The 19,384-nt window shown below is 43.7% G+C and overlaps 1 protein-coding gene across 4 annotated transcripts in view; it reads left to right on the forward strand.

The window, feature by feature from the left end:
- YIPF1 (Yip1 domain family member 1) overlaps positions 1-19,384 on the forward strand; it is a 163,630-nt gene that overhangs the window by 39,357 nt on the left and 104,889 nt on the right. For all 4 annotated transcript variants that reach the window (XM_078670416.1, XM_078670426.1, XM_078670432.1 and 1 more), the window contains exon 2: positions 13,002-13,074. In XM_078670416.1, the coding sequence (XP_078526542.1) occupies positions 13,044-13,074 (31 nt within the window). In that variant the 5' untranslated portion in view covers positions 13,002-13,043. The remainder of the gene's footprint in view (positions 1-13,001; positions 13,075-19,384) is intronic.

Below are 19,384 nucleotides of genomic sequence, written 5' to 3' on the forward strand. Positions count from 1 at the left end.
ACAGGGCAACTGGCAGAGCTACTAGCCAGTCCACACCTTTCTCTTGACATACTTTGGCGATGCGAATTTTCAGGGTCTGATTATGTCTCTCTACGAGACCGGCTGCTTCAGGATGGCGTACACAATGGAACTTCCACTGGTACCCTAACAACAGGGAAACATGTTTCATCAACTCGGATGAGAATGGCTGGCCGTTGTCAGAATATACGACTCTAGGGAGTCCATAACGGGGGAAGAACTCACGAACCAACTGCTTGGCAGTAGTCGTGGCTGTGTAATCTGGGACTGGATATGCTTCTGTCCACCTGGACAAAGCGCATACTACTACAAGGACATACTTGAAACCTCGACATCGCTCCATCTGAATGTAATCCATCTGGAGGACTTCAAAAGGGTGGTCAGGGGGCTGGAATCCACCTTGTTCCACCGGGACACTTTTACCTGGATTAAACTGGCAACATATCATACAGGTACGGACTTTCTGCTTGGCTGCAGCTCGTAAATGCTTGTTGAACCAAATATTCTGGTAACTGTCTAACATAGCTTTTTCTCCTAAATGTGCTGGACTATGTGCGGTATTGATAATGACTTGAACCATAGAGTCGGGGAGAAACCATGTGGCTTTACCCTTCGTTACCCATCCCTGATCTGTCTGGACCCCTCCTTGTTCGGACCATTTCTTGATTTCATCGGAAGTAGCATGTAACTGGATATCTATGACATCTTGAGTAGGGTCCTTAACTGTCATACATGTAGTCGGATCTGGAGTATGTGTCTGTGTTGGCTTAACTGAAAAGTCTAGAGCCTGTGCTGTAAGCTTGGCTGTGCGATCTGCTAGATCATTACCTTGGGAAATAGTGTCAGTAACTTTCGTATGTGCTTTGCATTTCATGATAGCAATGGATGTCGGTAAGTGTATGGCATCTAACAGAGCTTGAATAAGGAGACCATGCTGAATCTTGGTTCCATGAGAAGTCATGAAACCTCTCTCCTGCCAGAGCACTCCGAAGTCGTGTACAACTCCAAATGCGTAACGTGAATCGGTGTAAACATTAACTTTCAGGTTCTTGGCGTGAATGCAGGCTTGTGTCAGAGCAACTAGCTCCGCTGCTTGAGCAGACAGGGTGTCAATACGGTGTGTCTCTATAACTTCAGTGTCAGTAGTCACTGCATACGCGGCGACTAGTTCTCCTGTACTTGTTCTCATGCATGAACCATCCACATAAAGTGTCAGGTCGGGATCTGGTAATGGAATATCTGTCAGATCTTGTCTTGGCTTTGTCATAATGTTAACTACTTCCACACAGTCGTGTGTGGCAGGATTTGGATTAGCTGATGGTAACAGTGTAGCAGGATTTAGAACGTTGCAGCGTCTGATTTCTATGTGTGGCTGGAACAGTGTCAATTCATAACCTGTTAAACGTGCAATTGTCAAGTGCTGAGTTTGTGTTCGGTTTAAAAGAACTTCCACGGAGTGTGGAACCTGTACTGTCAAGGAATGTCCTAATACTATGGAATCACTTTGTCTGATAGCTAGTGCTGTGGCTGCAACTGACTTGAGACACGCAGGCAGAGCCTGGGCTACAGGATCTAATGTGCTTGAAAAATAAGCACAGGGCTTGTATTGTCCTGCTTGATCTTGTGTGAGGACAGATAATGCTGTACCTTCGCGTTCAGTGACGAAAAGTGTAAAAGGCTTACTGTAGTTCGGTGTTGCTAGAACTGGAGCTTGACATAGGGCTTTCTTTAACTCATTAAAACTAAGTGTATGTTCAGATGTCCATGGGAGAACAGTCGATACGGCTGCCTCCTGGGTCGTTAACTGTATCAGTGGCTTAGCTAGAAATGCATACTGAGGAATCCATTGTCTGCAATAAGAAGTAAGGCCAATAAAAGCACGTACTTCCTTCTGGGTCTTGGGCTGAGGAAGACTCGCTATTAACTGAATACGATCTGGTGTCAACTGCCTACCCCTCTTGGACAGTAAGTGTCCTAAGTAGACCACTTGCTGGACACAGAATTGAAGCTTCGAAGGGGACACCTTGTGCCCCATCTCGGCTAGGAAATACAAGACTGTAAGTGATGCTCGTTCGCAAGCATGTTCAGAACGGGCTGTGATCAGTAGATCATCGACATACTGGAGCAGGGCAGTGTCAGTCGGCATGTGAATATTGTCTAGTTGTCTCTTAAGTGCTTGACTGTAGATACTTGGACTTTCTGTGAAACCTTGAGGAGCGCGTGTGAACATATAGCTCCTTCCATTTAAACAAAATCCGAAAAGAAACTGGCTGTCTGGATGAATGGGGACACTGAAGAACGCGTTCTTGAGGTCTATGACAGTGAAAAATGAGGCTTCGGAATCAATGGCTGTCAATAGGGAAGAGATATCTGGGACAACTGGGTACTGGGGAATAATGCATTTATTAAGTTCTCGAAGGTCAATCACTAATCGATATACTGGAGGTGCATTTGGATCAGTACGTTTCATGACAGGAATGATCGGAGAATTACATACATTGGAGTCAGTTTCTACAACTACTCCTTGAGCCATAAGCTCGTCAATAATTTTGGATAAGGCTGCTACAGCCTCAGGTGGCAATCTGTACTGTCTGATTCGTGGTAACACTACACCTGGCTTGAGAGTCACACGATGGGGTGTGATTTGCATATAGCCAACATCAGTTGGACCTCGCGCCCATAGATGCTGCGGAACATTAGACAATCTGGGATCAAAATCTCGTAATACATAGTGACCCTTGAAGTCACGTAGGAACAATCGTATTCCCTCTGGGGAACAGCATATAACTGCACCTAACTCTTTCAGTGTTTTAATGCCTAATAAATTTTCTGGACATGACTTCGTAAGTAACAGATCAGTAGTGCGGGACAGTGGACCTACTTCTAGAGTAACTGGCTTTGAAATTTCATTTACGATAGGTTTTCCTGAAAATCCAAGGGAAACATTTCTAGAGCCTGAGAGCGGAGCCCCTGGAACTTCGGCGTGACTGATGGTGGTCCTACTTGCCCCTGTATCAATCAAAAACTTTCTGTCTTTCCCTAATACTTGACTGTGAACATAGGGACCTTCTTGATCTACAGGTATCTCGATGAGAGGCAAGCCTACCTCCCTCTCTAGGCTGTTTCATGAATATGGCTGATACTCTGGATACTCTGACTGCGCATACTGGTACATCTGTTGTGTAACATGCTGTGTTGCAGCAATAGGCTGTGGTACTGTAACTGTCTGTGGTGCATTCTGTGACTGAGGAGTCTGTGTAACTTGCTCTTGTCTAGGCGGACGTGGTCTTTCTTTAGTCTTACCGGTAGCTATGTTGTGTTTCAGAACTGCACACTCGTTTATAAAATGACCTGGCTGTTTACAATAATTGCAGTTCCCTTTAACGGGAGCTGCAGGGTGACTGGCTTGATTCGGACCCCTCTTCTGACTGTCTTGAGGAACAGATTGTGCAACTAGTACTTATATTTTCGTGTCTTTCATACGTTTTCTCTCGTGTTCTTGCTCTTCTCTGATTCTATTCTGGTGATATTGAAGCATCTGTAACATCTGGGACGGGGTATTAGCTTGCCAGGTACTTTCGACTTTCAAAACTCGGTTTTTAATTGGTGGACTTGAATTCTCGACTAGTTTAGTTACAAAAAGATGAGGGTATGACTCGCTACATATCTTGAGGCCACTGTTTATAATAAAACATTTCTCAAATCTAGAATAAAAATCACTAGTGTCTTCGTCTTGTTTCTGTTTACAGGCTGAGATTGCATCCCAGTCTTCTTTTCTAGTTGTCAATAATCTAGGCAAAACTTGTATTAATAATTCTGGTAATTCTTTACATTTGTCTCCAAGACCGGTACCTGGTACTCGTATCTTGTCTTCAGCTTCTAGAACTGCCCAATCGATCTTTTTCTCTCCCACCTCCCATTCTTTTTCCTTGAGTTTTTCATATACCCCTGCGGGCAACAGGACTTTTAACATTTTAATAATATCTGGATACGTGTATTCTCCCATACGGAGCATGTCTTTTAATTCTCGGTGGAACCCTGCTGGATCTTTATCATGACAGGGAATTAACTTTTTCATCTCTAAGAGTTCCATCTTTGTAATCGGGGTGTAAACAAACACTCGTTCTAGTTCGCCACCGTCTGTCTTAACTGGATGCACTTCTCGTAACGGATTCTGTCTGTCTATGTAAAAGGGCTTATTTTTTGGAGGTGAGACATGAACAAAATGCGGGTTCAAGAACATACTATATTTGTGGCGCTGTTCTAGAATGACACTAATTAAATCGGTACCTAAACCTTTCCATCTATACTGGAGTAACTCGTTCAGGACATCGTGTAACGGACCTGGATCAGAATGTTGACCCTCATACAAAGTAATGAGGTGTTGAATCATATACATACCCGCCAGTCGTTGCTCGGCTGGGGGCAATTTCAGAAACATTTGTACCACTATTTCGTCTGGAAAAGTGGTAGAATCAGTAATCCATCGGACTGCTGATCGGACTAGTTCTTGTTCATGCATAGTACTTAACTCGTTATAACCGATTCGTGATTTCAGAATGTGATCGGTAGCTTGAAATACTTGTTCTAGAGAACCTTGTTCTGGTGCCGGGTGATGGAAAGTTGACTTGTGTTCTAGGCGTAAATGGCGATCTGGAAATCTAGATTTTCCTACATACGCTATTCTGGCGGGATTCTCGTCCTCTACCTCTTCCGCAGAGTCATTTTCTTTTTCGCTTACTTGTGCTGCCTTACGTTGATCATGTAACCTTATTATTTCCTTACGAATTTTCTTGTACATACTCTCTATACTGCTGATGGTCTTATGCTTACCCTCGGCTATATTATCACTCCATCTTGTCAGGGTTCTCATTTCGGCTTGATCTTTGGTCGGATAATCTTGTTCTCTTATTAGACAATTAATCAGAAACTTTAATATCATGAGCTGGATCTCAGCTTTCCTTTGAGACATGGCTTCGCCAATACTTTCTGGATCATCCCCTGTACGGATGAAACGATATATCCTGTCTAGATCTCCTTTCATATCTGGTAGGGTGACTAGATACTCGGTCACCTTTCTTACGCGTAATGAATATAAAACCATATTATCCTCGCCTGGGACTGGATCATAGCCACATTCGTTAAGGGCTTTTCTTATTTCCGCAACAGACTGATACCTGGGCGTACGCTGTGACGCTTGTGCATGTAATTCGGCTAACGTTAAACGCTTGTGTGGCGGCGGGGTTCCTGGAGGACCTCCCCCTGCGGCCCCTAAACTAGAGTCGTCTACTGATGCTCTTCGTCCTGGCAGAGTGGGAAATGGAAATGCAGGCTGGACTTGTATGGCGGGCTGGACCGGGGGTACCGTAACAGGTACTCCGGTGTCTGGAGGAGCGGGAAGTGCCTGATTTACAGGGACTGGCGGAGCGGGATTTGCATATTCTGGGACTGTGTCGTCCAAATAGGACGAAATGAAAATATCAGCTGCGGTCGGTTTGTGACGTAGCTTGGTCGGAACTAAGGGTGGCGGAAAATTACTGAATGCCTCCGGGGTCGCTTTTGGCAAGCCCTCGGCAAGAAGAGGATACATACCCTTAATAAGAGCATGCCTCTGTCTGTCTGACTGTTCGGCTTTAACTCGTTCACCTATCTCGATTAATTCTTTTTCTTGTGCTCGCTCTAAGGATTCTCTACTTAATTCAGACTTTCTGATTTCTTTTTCGGTTCTTTTATGAGATTCTTTGCGCCATAACTCAATGGCATCTTTCTGTGACTGTCTGGCTTTCTTTTTCCATAATGCTTCTTCTACTCGCATGATGCACTCGGCATCCCATGTGCCTGATACAGGCCATCTATACTTTTCTTCTAACTGTTTGGTATACTCTACCCATAAATCTAGATATAATATGGCACTTATGCCATGCTTCTGATACATAAAATGACCTGGACTGTCCCTAGGCGGGACAGGAACTGCTTCTTCTAGCAGACCCTTTCTAGTTTTTAACTGACGTAATCTCGAAAAGAGGGACATTGCAAACTTGAATCTGAACACAATACAATACACGAGGAACAATAACAATTGAGAAAACAATTCAGGCATACCACGACATTGAACATACATTGAATAACATTATGAAGCAACAGTTCGGACAGAATACTACCTGGAACACTGAGAACAGAAACACATGAATTTCTCGAGAACGGAACAGGCTAGAATTACTGGATGCGCTGCTGAAACAGCACGGAACATACCGGTCCCATAAAGGGACGCATCAAGACCCGTATCCACCTAGGTGAACACTTCGTTTCAGATCTGCGTACCCAGACCCATCGGACCAGAGACAATTTAGATTGACCCTGTCTAGATAGGTGTGTATCACTTACAACGCAACTTTTACGTCGTAATGCTGTTACAACGCAGCTATTACAACGCAGGATCCATTACATCGGATGCCATTACAACGCATGGCATTACATAGCAGATGGTATTACAACGCATACCATTACATCGTAAATATTGGTAAGTATATAATTTTTTTTTATTTTATTTAATATTATATAATTGATTTAATTATTATTAATTATAAATAAAAATAAATAAAAAGATTTATTAATGTATTTAAATATTATAAATTAAATTTATTAATTTAAGTAATTTTTAAAATAAGTATGAGTATAGGAGTATATGTTTTGGGGTACTGAGGTATATGTTTTGGGGTGTTTGGGTATTTTTAGGTTTTAGGGCAGGGTTTGGGTTTTGGGGTACAGGGGTGTTTTTAGGTTTTAGGGCAGGGTTTGGGGTACAGGGGTGTTTTTAGGTTTTAGGGCAGGGTTTGGGTTTTGGGGTACAGGGGTGTTTTTAGGTTTTAGGGCAGGGTTTGGGTTTTGGGGTACATGGGTGTTTTTAGGTTTTAGGGCAGGGTTTGGGTTTTGGGGTACAGGGGTGTTTTTAGGTTTCAGGGTAGGGTTTGGGTTTTGGGGTACAGGGGTGTTTTTAGGTTTCAGGGCAAGGTTTGGGTTTTGGGGTACAGGGGTGTTTTTAGGTTTCAGGGTAGGGTTTGGGTTTTGGGGTACAGGGGTGTTTTTAGGTTTCAGGGTAGGGTTTGGGTTTTGGGATACAGGGGTGTTTTTAGGTTTCAGGGTAGGGTTTGGGTTTTGGGGTACAGGGGTGTTTTTAGGTTTTAGGGCAAGGTTTGGGTTTTGGGGTACAGGGGTGTTTTTAGGTTTCAGGGTAGGGTTTGGGTTTTGGGGTACAGGGGTGTTTTTAGGTTTCAAGGTAGGGTTTGAGTTTTGGGGTACAGGGGTGTTTTTAGGTTTCAGGGCAGGGTTTGGGTTTTGGGGTACAGGGGTGTTTTTAGGTTAAATTAAATTAATTATATTATATTAATTACATTTCTTAATTAAAATAATTAAATTAAATACATTATTTTAAATAATTTAATTTAATTACAACCAAAAAAATATTTAAAGTAAAATAATTTAATTATATTAATTAAATAAAATTAATTACAATTTTTATTAAAATTAATTTAAATAAATAAATTTAAATTTATTAAATAAAAATAATTACTATTTTAAAATGTATTTTAATTAAATTAATTTAATTAAATTAACTTAATTACATTTTTTTTAAAAAGGTATACTTACCTATACTTACGATGTAATGCCATGCGTTGTAATAGCATCTGCTATGTAATGACATGCGTTGTAAAGGTTTGCATTGTAATGGTTCCTGCGTTGTAAAAATTGCGATGTAACGGTCTGCGTTGTAAAATAACGCGTTGTAACATCATAGATCCGTCTAGATACTACCCCAGCAACGGTACTCACCGGGCAGCAAGAACGGAAGGCCTCAGACTGGACGGGACTGCTTCGACGCCGGACGGACGAACTTCGGACTTCTGTTACGGGTGGGCCTCCGGATACCTCGGACCTTGGACTCTCGGCTTGGGCTCTGGTCGGGACTCGCCGCGTTCCTCCACCGCCTCGTCTGGATGCTGGACCGCCACCTCCGTCTCCTCCGTGGGCCTGAGGGATACTTGAAGCAGAAATATCTGCCGGTGCACGGTATGGTTCCGTCACGGCTGCAGAGGGTCAGGGGGCCGGCGTGGCTTCACCGGCGCGTGGGGAAAGGGCAAGTCCCTGTTCGGGCGCCATTATGTGGTAAATAAATAAATAATACCTCTATTTTTGAATGGATAAATGAATAACAGATAGCTCAATAAATAAGAGTCAAGATTCGAGGTAGTAGGAGTTTTGCAGGTTTATTACAGCATAAAGGACAGGAACAGGACAACCTGCACGGGAACAGGATGGCAGGGCCCTGCAGGGGGGGACAGGATTGGACTGGCGTGGCCCGGCAGCTGCCGGGGCTGGATCTGGGATGAGCGCGCTCTGGGGAAAGGACTGGTGAACATTTAATAACAATACACAGGCATATATATATTAAAACAGTTGCATTACAGTACATATGATAGGCGGAGCGGTGGGTGGAGCAAAGGGTGTGACGCGTAGCAGTCGCGAAAGATAAGGGTGAAAGTAGGTGTAACAGGGCGTATACATAGACATGTGATGCAAACGTAACAGAATATGTCATGAATGGGGCGGAAACATGGAGGGGGCTACCTAAGGAGCCGGGACCTCTAACCTAATGGTGCGCGCAAACTGGCAATGACGTATTACTAGGAGAAGCTGGGGGCTACGAACTCTGTGCTAGGAGCAGAGACTGAAGTCTGGAGAGTCAGGGCGACATGTACCTAAACAGTATCTAGTATCTGATGTTTAGAGAACATGTTGATAGAATCCAAAAGTTATCGGGGTAAAGGCTAACAGACTCTAAGACTGGAGCATGCATTATTCTACATGTAGTGCGTGATGAAGAATATTAAATGACCATTAAATACAGTATTTCTCTAACATGGAGACGTAAAGGCTAGACAATGACGGTAACTATTGATGCGATTCAGTAGCTTAGGAATGCAGAGAAGGAGGGCTGGACTGATAACTAGAATCATAACATACTCTTGGCAGACTCAGAGGCAGAGCCAGGCTGAACCGGGCACTGCGAGGCAGGAAGTAAGTGAAGGGTCAGGGATACAGGTGGGGGCTGTATCGCTCCTCAGCGAGGGCTCAGGAGACAGGAGCTGAATCTGGTATCCGGGCCCTTTTGAGGCCTAGAAACGGGGACTTTACAATGAAATAACGTGCACACTGAGAAACGTGGCAACGTAACTTTACATAGGCCTGATATTCGTAGTATTCACGAGAACTGGAAACTGGCATACTAGAGATGGACACAACTGTAATTGCGTCATTAATCGAACATGGGGAATACATATGCATATTAATCATGCACAGATAACATATGATGGAGGACGCGTAGGGACACAGAACATGGCAAAATTTACTTTTCCACAGTGCAGTGAGCAAGGGACTCACATCTGAGCATACCCTTCCACACTTGTGGTGGCGAAAACGATTCAAAAAGGGGGGTGGTGATGGACAGAGTATCTGAATTAAGCAGACCACTCCTACCCAGTCAAAAGATCAGGGCTTGATCCATCACCGTTTTTTAGCTCACTGCACCATCCCAGTTCAGAACCTGGCTACATGCAAATTAGTCTGTCCCTGGCCCAGTGCATCATGGGAACAGGGCAGACCAAACTACCAAGCCAATTCTTTACTGGAAAGGAAACAAGCTTCCGGGGACCGGTTTCTGGCATTACAGCCGTCTTCGGCCCGGCTTGCTTGAATCCTGATGGTGCAGTGAGCAAGGGACTCACATCTGAGCATACCCTTCCACACTTGTGGTGGCGAAAACGATTCAAAAAGGGGGGTGGTGATGGACAGAGTATCTGAATTAAGCAGAACACTCCTACCCAGTCAAAAGATCAGGGCTTGATCCATCACTGTTTTTTAGCTCACTGCACCATCCCAGTTCAGAACCTGGCTACATGCAAATTAGTCTGTCCCTGGCCCAGTGCATCATGGGAACAGGGCAGACCAAACTACCAAGCCAATTCTTTACTGGAAAGGAAACAAGCTTCCGGGGACCGGTTTCTGGCATTACAGCCGTCTTCGGCCCGGCTTGCTTGAATCCTGATGGTGCAGTGAGCAAGGGACACAACAACAAGAGGGCAATACGTTGCGTGATTCAAAGCACGGCCCAGCCCAGCGCGTGCAGACACAGCCTGCCCCGGACGCCTCACCTTTGTCGTCCACAGCTTGAGATGCGAGATTGAGTAGCAGGAGCCCACTCACTGAAGATGCTCCAACCTCCTAATCACAAGTACATCCCAGGACAGAGACAGAGTTTTGCAGCAGAATAGCGCCCCAGGGGAGGTGGGAGTTTCCAGGAGATAAGGGGCAGGGTGAACCACTCCCCCCGTTAACTGCGCTACACACATGTTGGAGACTGCGCTCCAAGGAGTGAGAACCCACCTACTCACTGATACTGTTTTCCAATCTGTCTCACTGGTACCCAGTGACTGAGTCTGTGGTCAAATGTTTTATATTTACACCAATTAGGCACCGGCGCGCCGGGGGGCGCGCGGTTCATAATTCATTGTGTGCAGCATTAGCCGCAGCCGGGGGGGGGTCCGTAGGGCCCGCCCATGCCACCTGGGGGTGCCGCTGCTGTTCCGCGGGGGGCGGGGAAGGTGTGAGTACATGCCACGGGAGGCGAGGGAGGGGGCACGGGGCTGGTGCCGGTGGCGGGGGGGCCATGCGCGAGTACAAGGTGGTGGTGCTGGGCAGCGGCAGTGTGGGCAAGTCCGCGCTGACTGTGCAGTTCGTGACGGGCACCTTCATCCCCCCAGGGGCTGTGCCCAACCGATGCTGATGATGGAACCGCTCCGTCATCAGCATCGAAGGGGTTACATTTTCTATGTATTGAACATTTGAAAGAGTAGAAGGAAGTTGAGGGGGCAAGATAAGAGCTATGAAAAGAAAACCACACAAAAAGCAGGCCACAGGGGCGCCAGCAACCTTCAGAAAAAGCAAGCGCGCGCGCCTTGCGCTCACAAGTGCGGGGTGTGCGGCCGAGAGCAGGGGCGCGCATTGTTTCTTTTGCGGGAGCGAGCGCGATTATTGCTACCAGATGACGCTGCTCGCTCCCGCAAGGGAATCGCCAAACGTGCACGCGTTGCCATTGAAAGCAATGCAACGCATGCACGTTTTTTGGGCAAAAACGGAATCGATTACATGAGGTCCCTCTTGTGCAGCACATGCACGCTGCGTAGGCGAGACCTAAAAATAAGTAAGCTTGCCACTATACTTAAAGCAGACCACACTGCTAAAATAAAGAAAGAAAGAAACGTGGCCTCTATAGTTACAGCGGACCCCCCATTAGTAATTATAATTAAAATAAAAGCGGGCGGCGTGCTGCAACGTAGTGGGTGGTATAGGGGCAAATCATTAAACAAAATAGTGCTGACAGCCAAGATAAAGCAGACTGTGTAACAAGACAAGTAGAAGCTGCAGTTGTTATGGAAGTAACAAATGCAGACAAGGCAGTACCAAGTAGGGACTAACAAGCCTAATACCGACTAGAAAGCCAGCGTTTATGAAGGACAATGACACAATCCAATTAAAAAATATGGGCGAGGAGTGGGCGGGGCTTCAAATCCATACTCCAATACTGAATGCGTTGCAGCAGAGCACGCGCTGCCCAGGCTCGACCTAAAAAAATAGAGAGGAACAGCTGCAGAATCGTGGGAGTCTTGCATGCAGCCAGTCGGCACCAGAGTTAAGCATTTCAGTGATACACTGCAATGAACAGCAACATTAACAGATTGCAAGCTCGACCATATTATTGCAGTACTGTCAATTTGGCCTGCACACGTTGACATCAACCTTTGGGGAGGCGCACTTTTCTTCTAAAAGCCTATAATTATGGGCAAATTGCATCCGTGATGGATGATATAATTCTTTAGGAACAAGACTAGAGGACACAAATACAGGCGGTGTGAGCCCACCTTAGAGAATGGTCAGAGAAACAACAGCCTTGCAAAGCACAGTAGTATAAACCCTATAAATAAAGAACACCTGGGTAAAAGATACGCCTAGTCAGTCAGTACCAGCACCAGTTTGAAAAGACCCCACCACAAAGGCCTCATACCTGCAAATACCTTTATGCGCGGGACTCTATTTCTGCGACACCAGTGTAAGAGAGAACTCATTCTGCTTAGTACCCGTAAAGATGTTCAACAGCCTTGCTGAGCACCATAGTCAGTGAGATATTACTCGCTACCGTCCCTGCTAAATTCGAAGTTGAGTGATTCATTTCCGTCCTTGCACAGCACCAAAGTGTGTGTAGTGAGGTACAGAGAGGTAAGGGACACCCCCGGACTTCCTGTAAGTGAGCCTAAGTGGAAGTGTAGCCAAACTGGGTTTGACTGTGATCCACAAACCAACACTAGGCACATGCAGGTCCTATAGCAAAGATCGCAGAAAATTTGTCTTGGTGAGGGAAGAACCCTTTCATTCAATGCCTTTAGCTTAAACCAGCTTGTTGCCCGAAAAGCGACTCACAGAAGGCTTGGTTCAAGCTAAAGATCATTCCAATAGAAACCATATAATTCCACCTCAACGCTCTGTTTTACCTGCTCAAGCTTCTGTATTCTGGCGGCGTTTGAACTTCAATTTACAAAGTACTTTTCACACATAGCCAGTAAATGACGGAAACTTTTACTATTACGGCAAAGAATAACAGATTTGAATTTAGTAAAACACCATTCACACTACTTGGATGTAGCTTGGTGCCAACCAGCTTTTTATGGTCCACAGACATCGTAGTAGCCCTCAGTCTGTTGTCAGACACACAGGTTTGTGTAGGCAAAATACGAGAATGTGTGCATTTTAGTTCATTAACACGCCAGCTCATGATTGAGACGGACCTTGTCTAAATGTATCTGAGATGGAATAATATTCAAGCAACAATACTCGAATCAGATGTGCAGTTGACTGTTTTTTTTCTATTTCAGATACTCAAGCCATTGGCTGTTAAGTCCTGTTCTGGTGAATGAATGGCGACCGTAGATGACTTAAAGTTTCAAGGTTTGTCTTTATTCAAAGTTTGGCTGTTGGTCGATCTCTTGTTACCTGCTTCTCTACAAGTTCTGAATAAAAATAAGTACTGAAATGGATTTGTAGACAACGGTGAATATGCACGTTCTCACAAGTGACCTCTAGAAAGCTTTTTTTAAAAGCAAATATAATAAAAAATGATTATGTTCTGTTTTTTTATAGCACAACTCCCGCACGAAGGGTTTAAATCATTGTACAGATAGGACACAGATTTGTAATAGTGTCCGAGGTACAGCATAAAATGTGCATTTGTTTAGAGATAAATGAGGTAATAAGCTGCGATATGGTGGGGTAGACCGCTTGTGTGGTATAGGCGCAAACAATGTGTACAGTAGTTTTAAAAGGATGCATTCCCAGGATTTCAGAGAACTGTACAAAAAAGAGCCAACATCGAATGCGTAGTTGCATGTTGTGCAGCCGCTGCATTATGAAATCATATTTGACAAACTTAGCTGAGAGTGTGGCCAAGTTACAAGGCACATAGTAGGCAGGACAAATAGTGAAGAATAGGCCATGCTGTTCTGACAAATTAATTAAAAAAAACTAGTCCTAAGAATGCTTGGTTGAAGGGCATCGGAGACATGTACAAATGGACCCTAAACAAAGTGCAAACATTTGTCAAAAACAGCAGCATTGTGAGATCATATTTGGACAAACTTAGTGGAGCTTGCGATCCTTTCGAGGCACTTATCTAACAGGGCAGCTAGTGATTTAGCGTTGTTCTGGTAGGTTAATATGGAGTTTAGTAGCTGACTAGGAAAGGCACTCACAAGCCATCCATTTGCATTGATTTTCAAGATACAACTGTTCAGCTATCTAGTGGCCGAGGAGTATCTCACAGGGCTGAAAGCAGAGTGTATGAGGTGTGATATGGTGAATAATAGCACAAGTGACAGGTAGGAGGAACACAATGAGCGAGCACTATAGTAAGGCACAGTGCATGGCTTAATGCTCGATTTTCAGGAGATAGACATTGCAGAATTACTGAACGAGCGTAAATTTTTTGTATTAGTCAGTTTACAGTTGGAAAAGTTGAGTGTTGAGGCATTCAAATGCAGATGTTTCTTAAGGGGCAGATTCTTTAGGATAGATTTAATTTTTTTTTTAAGTAAAAGATTTCTTAATAAAAGGGGGAAGGCATTACAGATTCTGGAAGCCATGCTAGAGAAGGCTCAGGAAAGCCTGGTCTTCATCTTAAAGAGAGCAGCGAAGAGAGATGACAATTGTTAGCACAACGCACAACATGCCCCACACTTTATCATTTGTGTTTGCTTCTTTCTCCGTTTCATTTCCCAATGGGTAATAATAAAGCTGTCTAAGAGGTCTGAGTTTGTGAATCAGACAGTGGTGTTACAGTTGGGGTTCATTTGGTTTGAGACCTGGTTATTACATCCCATTTGATTTTAGGGAGGCTTCTTTTTTCTAGTAAGAGCAATTAATTTGTGTTAACTCATCAAATTTGGCAGTGAGAAACTGCTGGTCTCTATAAAAACAAGGTTGATTTATCTTAGATTTAGGATAAATAGTAATTTGTACTCCGCTCCTAGCATTGAAGAACACTTTTAATATCTTTTTATTTTATATTTTATTATTGCAGTTAGTAAAAACAAACATAAATAGAAAATCAAAATACTAGTATCATTGATATACATGAGATAATAAATGGCTGTCAAATTTAAATAAATAAGAACCTATACAAACAGCCTTGCTAGCAGTAAGACCTATTCTTGTTGATTATACAGTGCTCCCTTTTCAAAGATAAAAATAAGGCTAAACCTACTTCCCGACCCAGATTTTGAAAAGTTTGCCTAATGCTTTGCAAATATAGTTTTTCCTTTCCCTCAATTAGAAACATCTTGAGTAGCCATTGGGAAAAGGTTGGGGGGGCTCAGCCACTTTCCATTTTGGCAGAATCAGAGACTTATCGACAAGCGATGCAATTAAAATACACTGTTGCTGTCGAAATAGATAAGTATGCTAATTCCTAAGAGGACAGTATTCGGTTGAGGGACTACGTTTATTTGGAGCTTGTTGCTAAGCCAGTGAAAAGTTTGCTTTCAAAATTCACTTAAAGTTGGACATGAAAAGCAGATAGGAAACCAGTCCCCATTGGAGAAATTACATCTTAAGCATGTTCCCGAAACGGAAGCATACATTTTATGAAGGCGAGATGGGATATAATAAAGTTGCCACTTGCAAAAAATAGCCATGCGTTTGAAATTGGCCCTAATCATGGCTTTATGCGCCCAGATATTATACGCTCTCCATGTTTGCATATCTACCCTAGAGCCTGTAGAGCTCTGAATCTTTTCTAGTGCTTGTGGTACTACTTTAATATCTTTCTTAAACAGAATATGGTTATTTTTCATTGGGTTAGAAAATAGCTTGCCTCCTAGTTAGTTTTTAAGAGCACCGGTGTTTTTTCCAATACATTTAAAAAAAAAAAAAGTAAACAAAAACTTTTGCTTAGTTGAAACGTTTTCGTCCTTCTTGTTTTCAAACCTTACATGTGTTTTTCTAACTTTAGTTTTCCAGATGTCAACCCTCAAATCAAAAAGTGTAATAAAACCGCGCAGTGTGCCAAGCTTTTACTATCACTCAATTTTAATTGAAAGGATTGCATTTTCTTTTACTTTACTTGAGCAAGGAAATGTAACCTTTCATCTTGTCCTTTTGTTGTTGTAGTGGTTCCAAAGACCACTTCGATTCAGGGTGTAAATGCAATTGATGAATGAAAGATAGCAAACTTAAGATGTTCATGTGTTTGTATGTACACTGCAGGCTGTTTGAAGGTTAAACTCTGATCTCAATAAAGAGAATGATTTAGGTGTATTTATTTCTATAATTATTTTTTTATTTATTAAGTTGACTTTCAAGTTTTCAATAAAACAAATGCCACAACTGAACAGAGCATAAACAAGCACGTTTACAGCATCACTTTGTCATCATTTTGCTCCCTCCTGGTTGTCGGGAGCGTCTAAGATTTGTGCAGTAAATTTATGCAAGACATTTTGATTCAAAACAACATTACACTGATATCATTTTTATATCAAAAAAGGAAATCTAGATTACCAAGTGGGTGATGGCATAGGCTAGAAGATGTTCACTCCTAATCAGCTATACTGTGGTCGTCTAATTGTGAGCCCTCATTTTGCTCATCTGCCATTGGTGAGGCAAAGAACGTGTTTGACATCTCCACCCATCATACCTTCTCCTCAGCAGTCCTCTCATCCCTCTCAAAGTTTTCAACAATATCAACATTAAGATCAAAGTATTCTCTGACAGCTGTAGCAACCTCAAACCTAAGTACAGTATCAAGTAGAGATTAAGATGGAAGTCTTCACAAAATGCAAGAAGGGCGCTTATCAGGCACACCCTGTTTCACACACAGTGGGGTATGGTCAGAGTATGTACGCACAAAATGTGTACAACACTGGAGCCAGGAGAATTATCTCTATAAATCAACATGTAATCAAAGCAGGAACGCATAGTGTGCACAGCGGAGTAGAATGAAAACTAATTAGCAATGTGGATTCTTGTGTCTCCATATATCAAGTAATTGCTCTTATTCCGTTATCTGGCATAATACATGTGCGGCCACTGATTGCTTTCTATGGGGCCCACTCAACCTGTCAAATTGGTGGTTCAAAACACAGCTGAAAGTTATTTCCTTCATCAATATACAACATTGTAACCTAGTGATCACTTGTTGCTGATCGCAGAAACAAAGATTATCGTAGTTAAGATCATAAGTGCAAGCCAAGACTGTAATTTTCCGCTCAAGTTCTCAAATAGCCAATACGTGTCTGCCATTATAGTCGAGAACTCTTCTGGGAAGGAGCCGGTTCTGTCTAAAGCATACTAACAGCTAGACCTCATACTATATGTAAATCAAACAAGCGACGCCCCTGCTGTGGCTCCAGTACTCTTGTTAGTATTTGCATTTGTCAGAAGAGTCTACAAGAGTGAGCAGAGGACCGCCACATAAATAAAGAGACCCATGGGACCACCAAGCGGACGACCACAGCTTGTTGAAAATCACTGGTAATTCCTACATGGCTACGATGAAAACACTAAGAGGGCAACGCCCAGCCAAGACCCCCTTCCTTGATGTGCAAACACAAATAATCAAAGAGGCAACTGAATTAGAATCCATTGAGGAAAGGAGGCACGAAATCTGAGCCACCAGTTTCCCTTCCTGAGAAGAGCCCTGTAGTTGCCTGGGTTCTAAACGCACCAACACTCACATACTAGGGATTATGGACAGTCCTTCTAAAAATATTCCTCTTAAGGGTATAGTTATAGGGAACCGCCCCTTGGCACAGATCATTATATGTGTGAAAACTAAGAAGAGGTCAAAAGAAAAACATATGACAACCTCGCTCTGATTTGAAATAAAATAAAAGAACTGGACTATTCTGAGCATACATTGGAACAGTTGATAATTTTCCCCTTTTACGTTTAAGTTTGTGTGAGCATAGAAAAATTCACAAAACCTTTCCGAAGGGTCTTCTGAACTCAATCCGAAGCCTTTAGTAATTCTAAGTGCAAGTCGTGCCATAAGTGCAAGAAAAGCCATTTCCAAAACAGATGAGAAGCAACAGAGCTGGTATTTCAAGGGACCAGCTCTGCAGACGTCTTCCAAGTCCATTTCAAGGCTCGCTGCAAGTTCCCTGGGCCGTCATCGGCACTTCAGCAGATAGAGGCCTTTAACAAGACTGTGCTAGAGCTCTTCAAGTTGATCCTGGCTCCCTCTGGAGTGTGTTTGGTCCCTACAGAGCGACAGGAGCCACCATTTGCACTTCTGCAGATGGACTCATCCTCGTTTCCGACCTGACTGACCCCACTAGTCTTCCTCCTGCTTTCTTGCTATCGCCAACTCATAGTTCCTTTCTGTTCCTGGAACCAAGCCAGTCCTGATGGCACCAGCGCTGTCTCCGGCGGCACTCGTTCTGCTTGTGGTCCGGATACTGATCTCTGGGTTGACATTGGGTCATGCTGGACCTGTGTTGTGGTGTGAAATCACCAGGTGCAGCCCCCAAACATGGGATGATCCATAGCCTCTTCGTCAATGGCAGTAAAATAGTATGGTAGAGGCCCTGTTTGGCTCTTACTAAGACACTGTTTTGTGGCTACAGAACCTAACACGATAATGATCATGAGACCGATGAGCAGACCGACATCTTGTTCACCCACCCTCATTATACTGATGCTGGATTGTATGTGAACCTACAAAATGCTAGTGGGTTAGACACTTCTCCTGAGACTGTTTGTGGACTCTCTACTAGCTCCACTCACAGAGGAAAGGGCCTCCTGTGTGGTGGTTGTCCCCACGGCAGCTTAACGTCTTGATTTTATACCTAACTGAAATTAAACAGAAGCAAACTTGTTGACTGAAATCGTACAGCCTGGCCTGCTGTCTTTCAGTGAGGCTCTAGCAGATACGCTAATGGCTACTTGGACAAAGCTGTGCTCAGCTCCACCAGTCAGTTGTCTAGTGGCTAGGCGACATAGGCCATCCTCCGGTGACTTGGCCTTTCTCAATCAATATCTGACCCCGGAAAGCTCTGGTCCAGTCATCCGTGAGCAAGATCATCCCCTATGTGTTCTCTTCTGTTCTGCTAGATAGCATTGGTGCAGGCGTATTCTCCGCCATAAAGTCACTAAATATGGTTGTCTACTTTGCGGTGATACACGGGCTGGTCTTGACACAGTCGACTGAGTGAACCATTCCATGGGCACCAGTATTGTGGTCCAGACTTTTTGAACAAAAGTCCAGTTCTGCGCTGGAACATTTTAAAGACAGCTGTTTTGGTCCTTTCTGTAGGCTTTCTTTTTCCGGCCTGCCAGTTTCATCCAAAATATACAAAATTGAGAGGCTACTTGTGCAGTCTAGTTATCAACAATGGCAGCCCTCACAGCCAGTTCAGCTGCCAGCCCAGACTTTTTGTGGCTCAAGAGGACTTGGGAATTAATGACTTCAGATGTGTGGGTGCTGCATATTGTTCAGCAAGAATATACCCTAGAATTCCTATCATCCTCCCCTTGTATCCCACCCCTTCATACTCCAGCTTTAGCGGATCATGTAGACATTCTGTTGCGGTAAGTCAAGTTGCTGTTGGTCAAGGGACCACAAAGAAGGTACTGAAATCGGAAAAGGGCAACCATTGTTTCTACTACTACTATCTGAAAGAAACAGGTTAGTATTAGATTCCTTACCTTAGAATATCCCCAGGCGTCAGTCTGGATCCGGAAACTTTTGCGTAGCAGTACCCCTGCG

Source organism: Lissotriton helveticus, chromosome 1_2, assembly GCF_964261635.1.
Source record: "Lissotriton helveticus chromosome 1_2, aLisHel1.1, whole genome shotgun sequence".
NCBI classification, from domain to species: domain Eukaryota; kingdom Metazoa; phylum Chordata; class Amphibia; order Caudata; family Salamandridae; genus Lissotriton; species Lissotriton helveticus.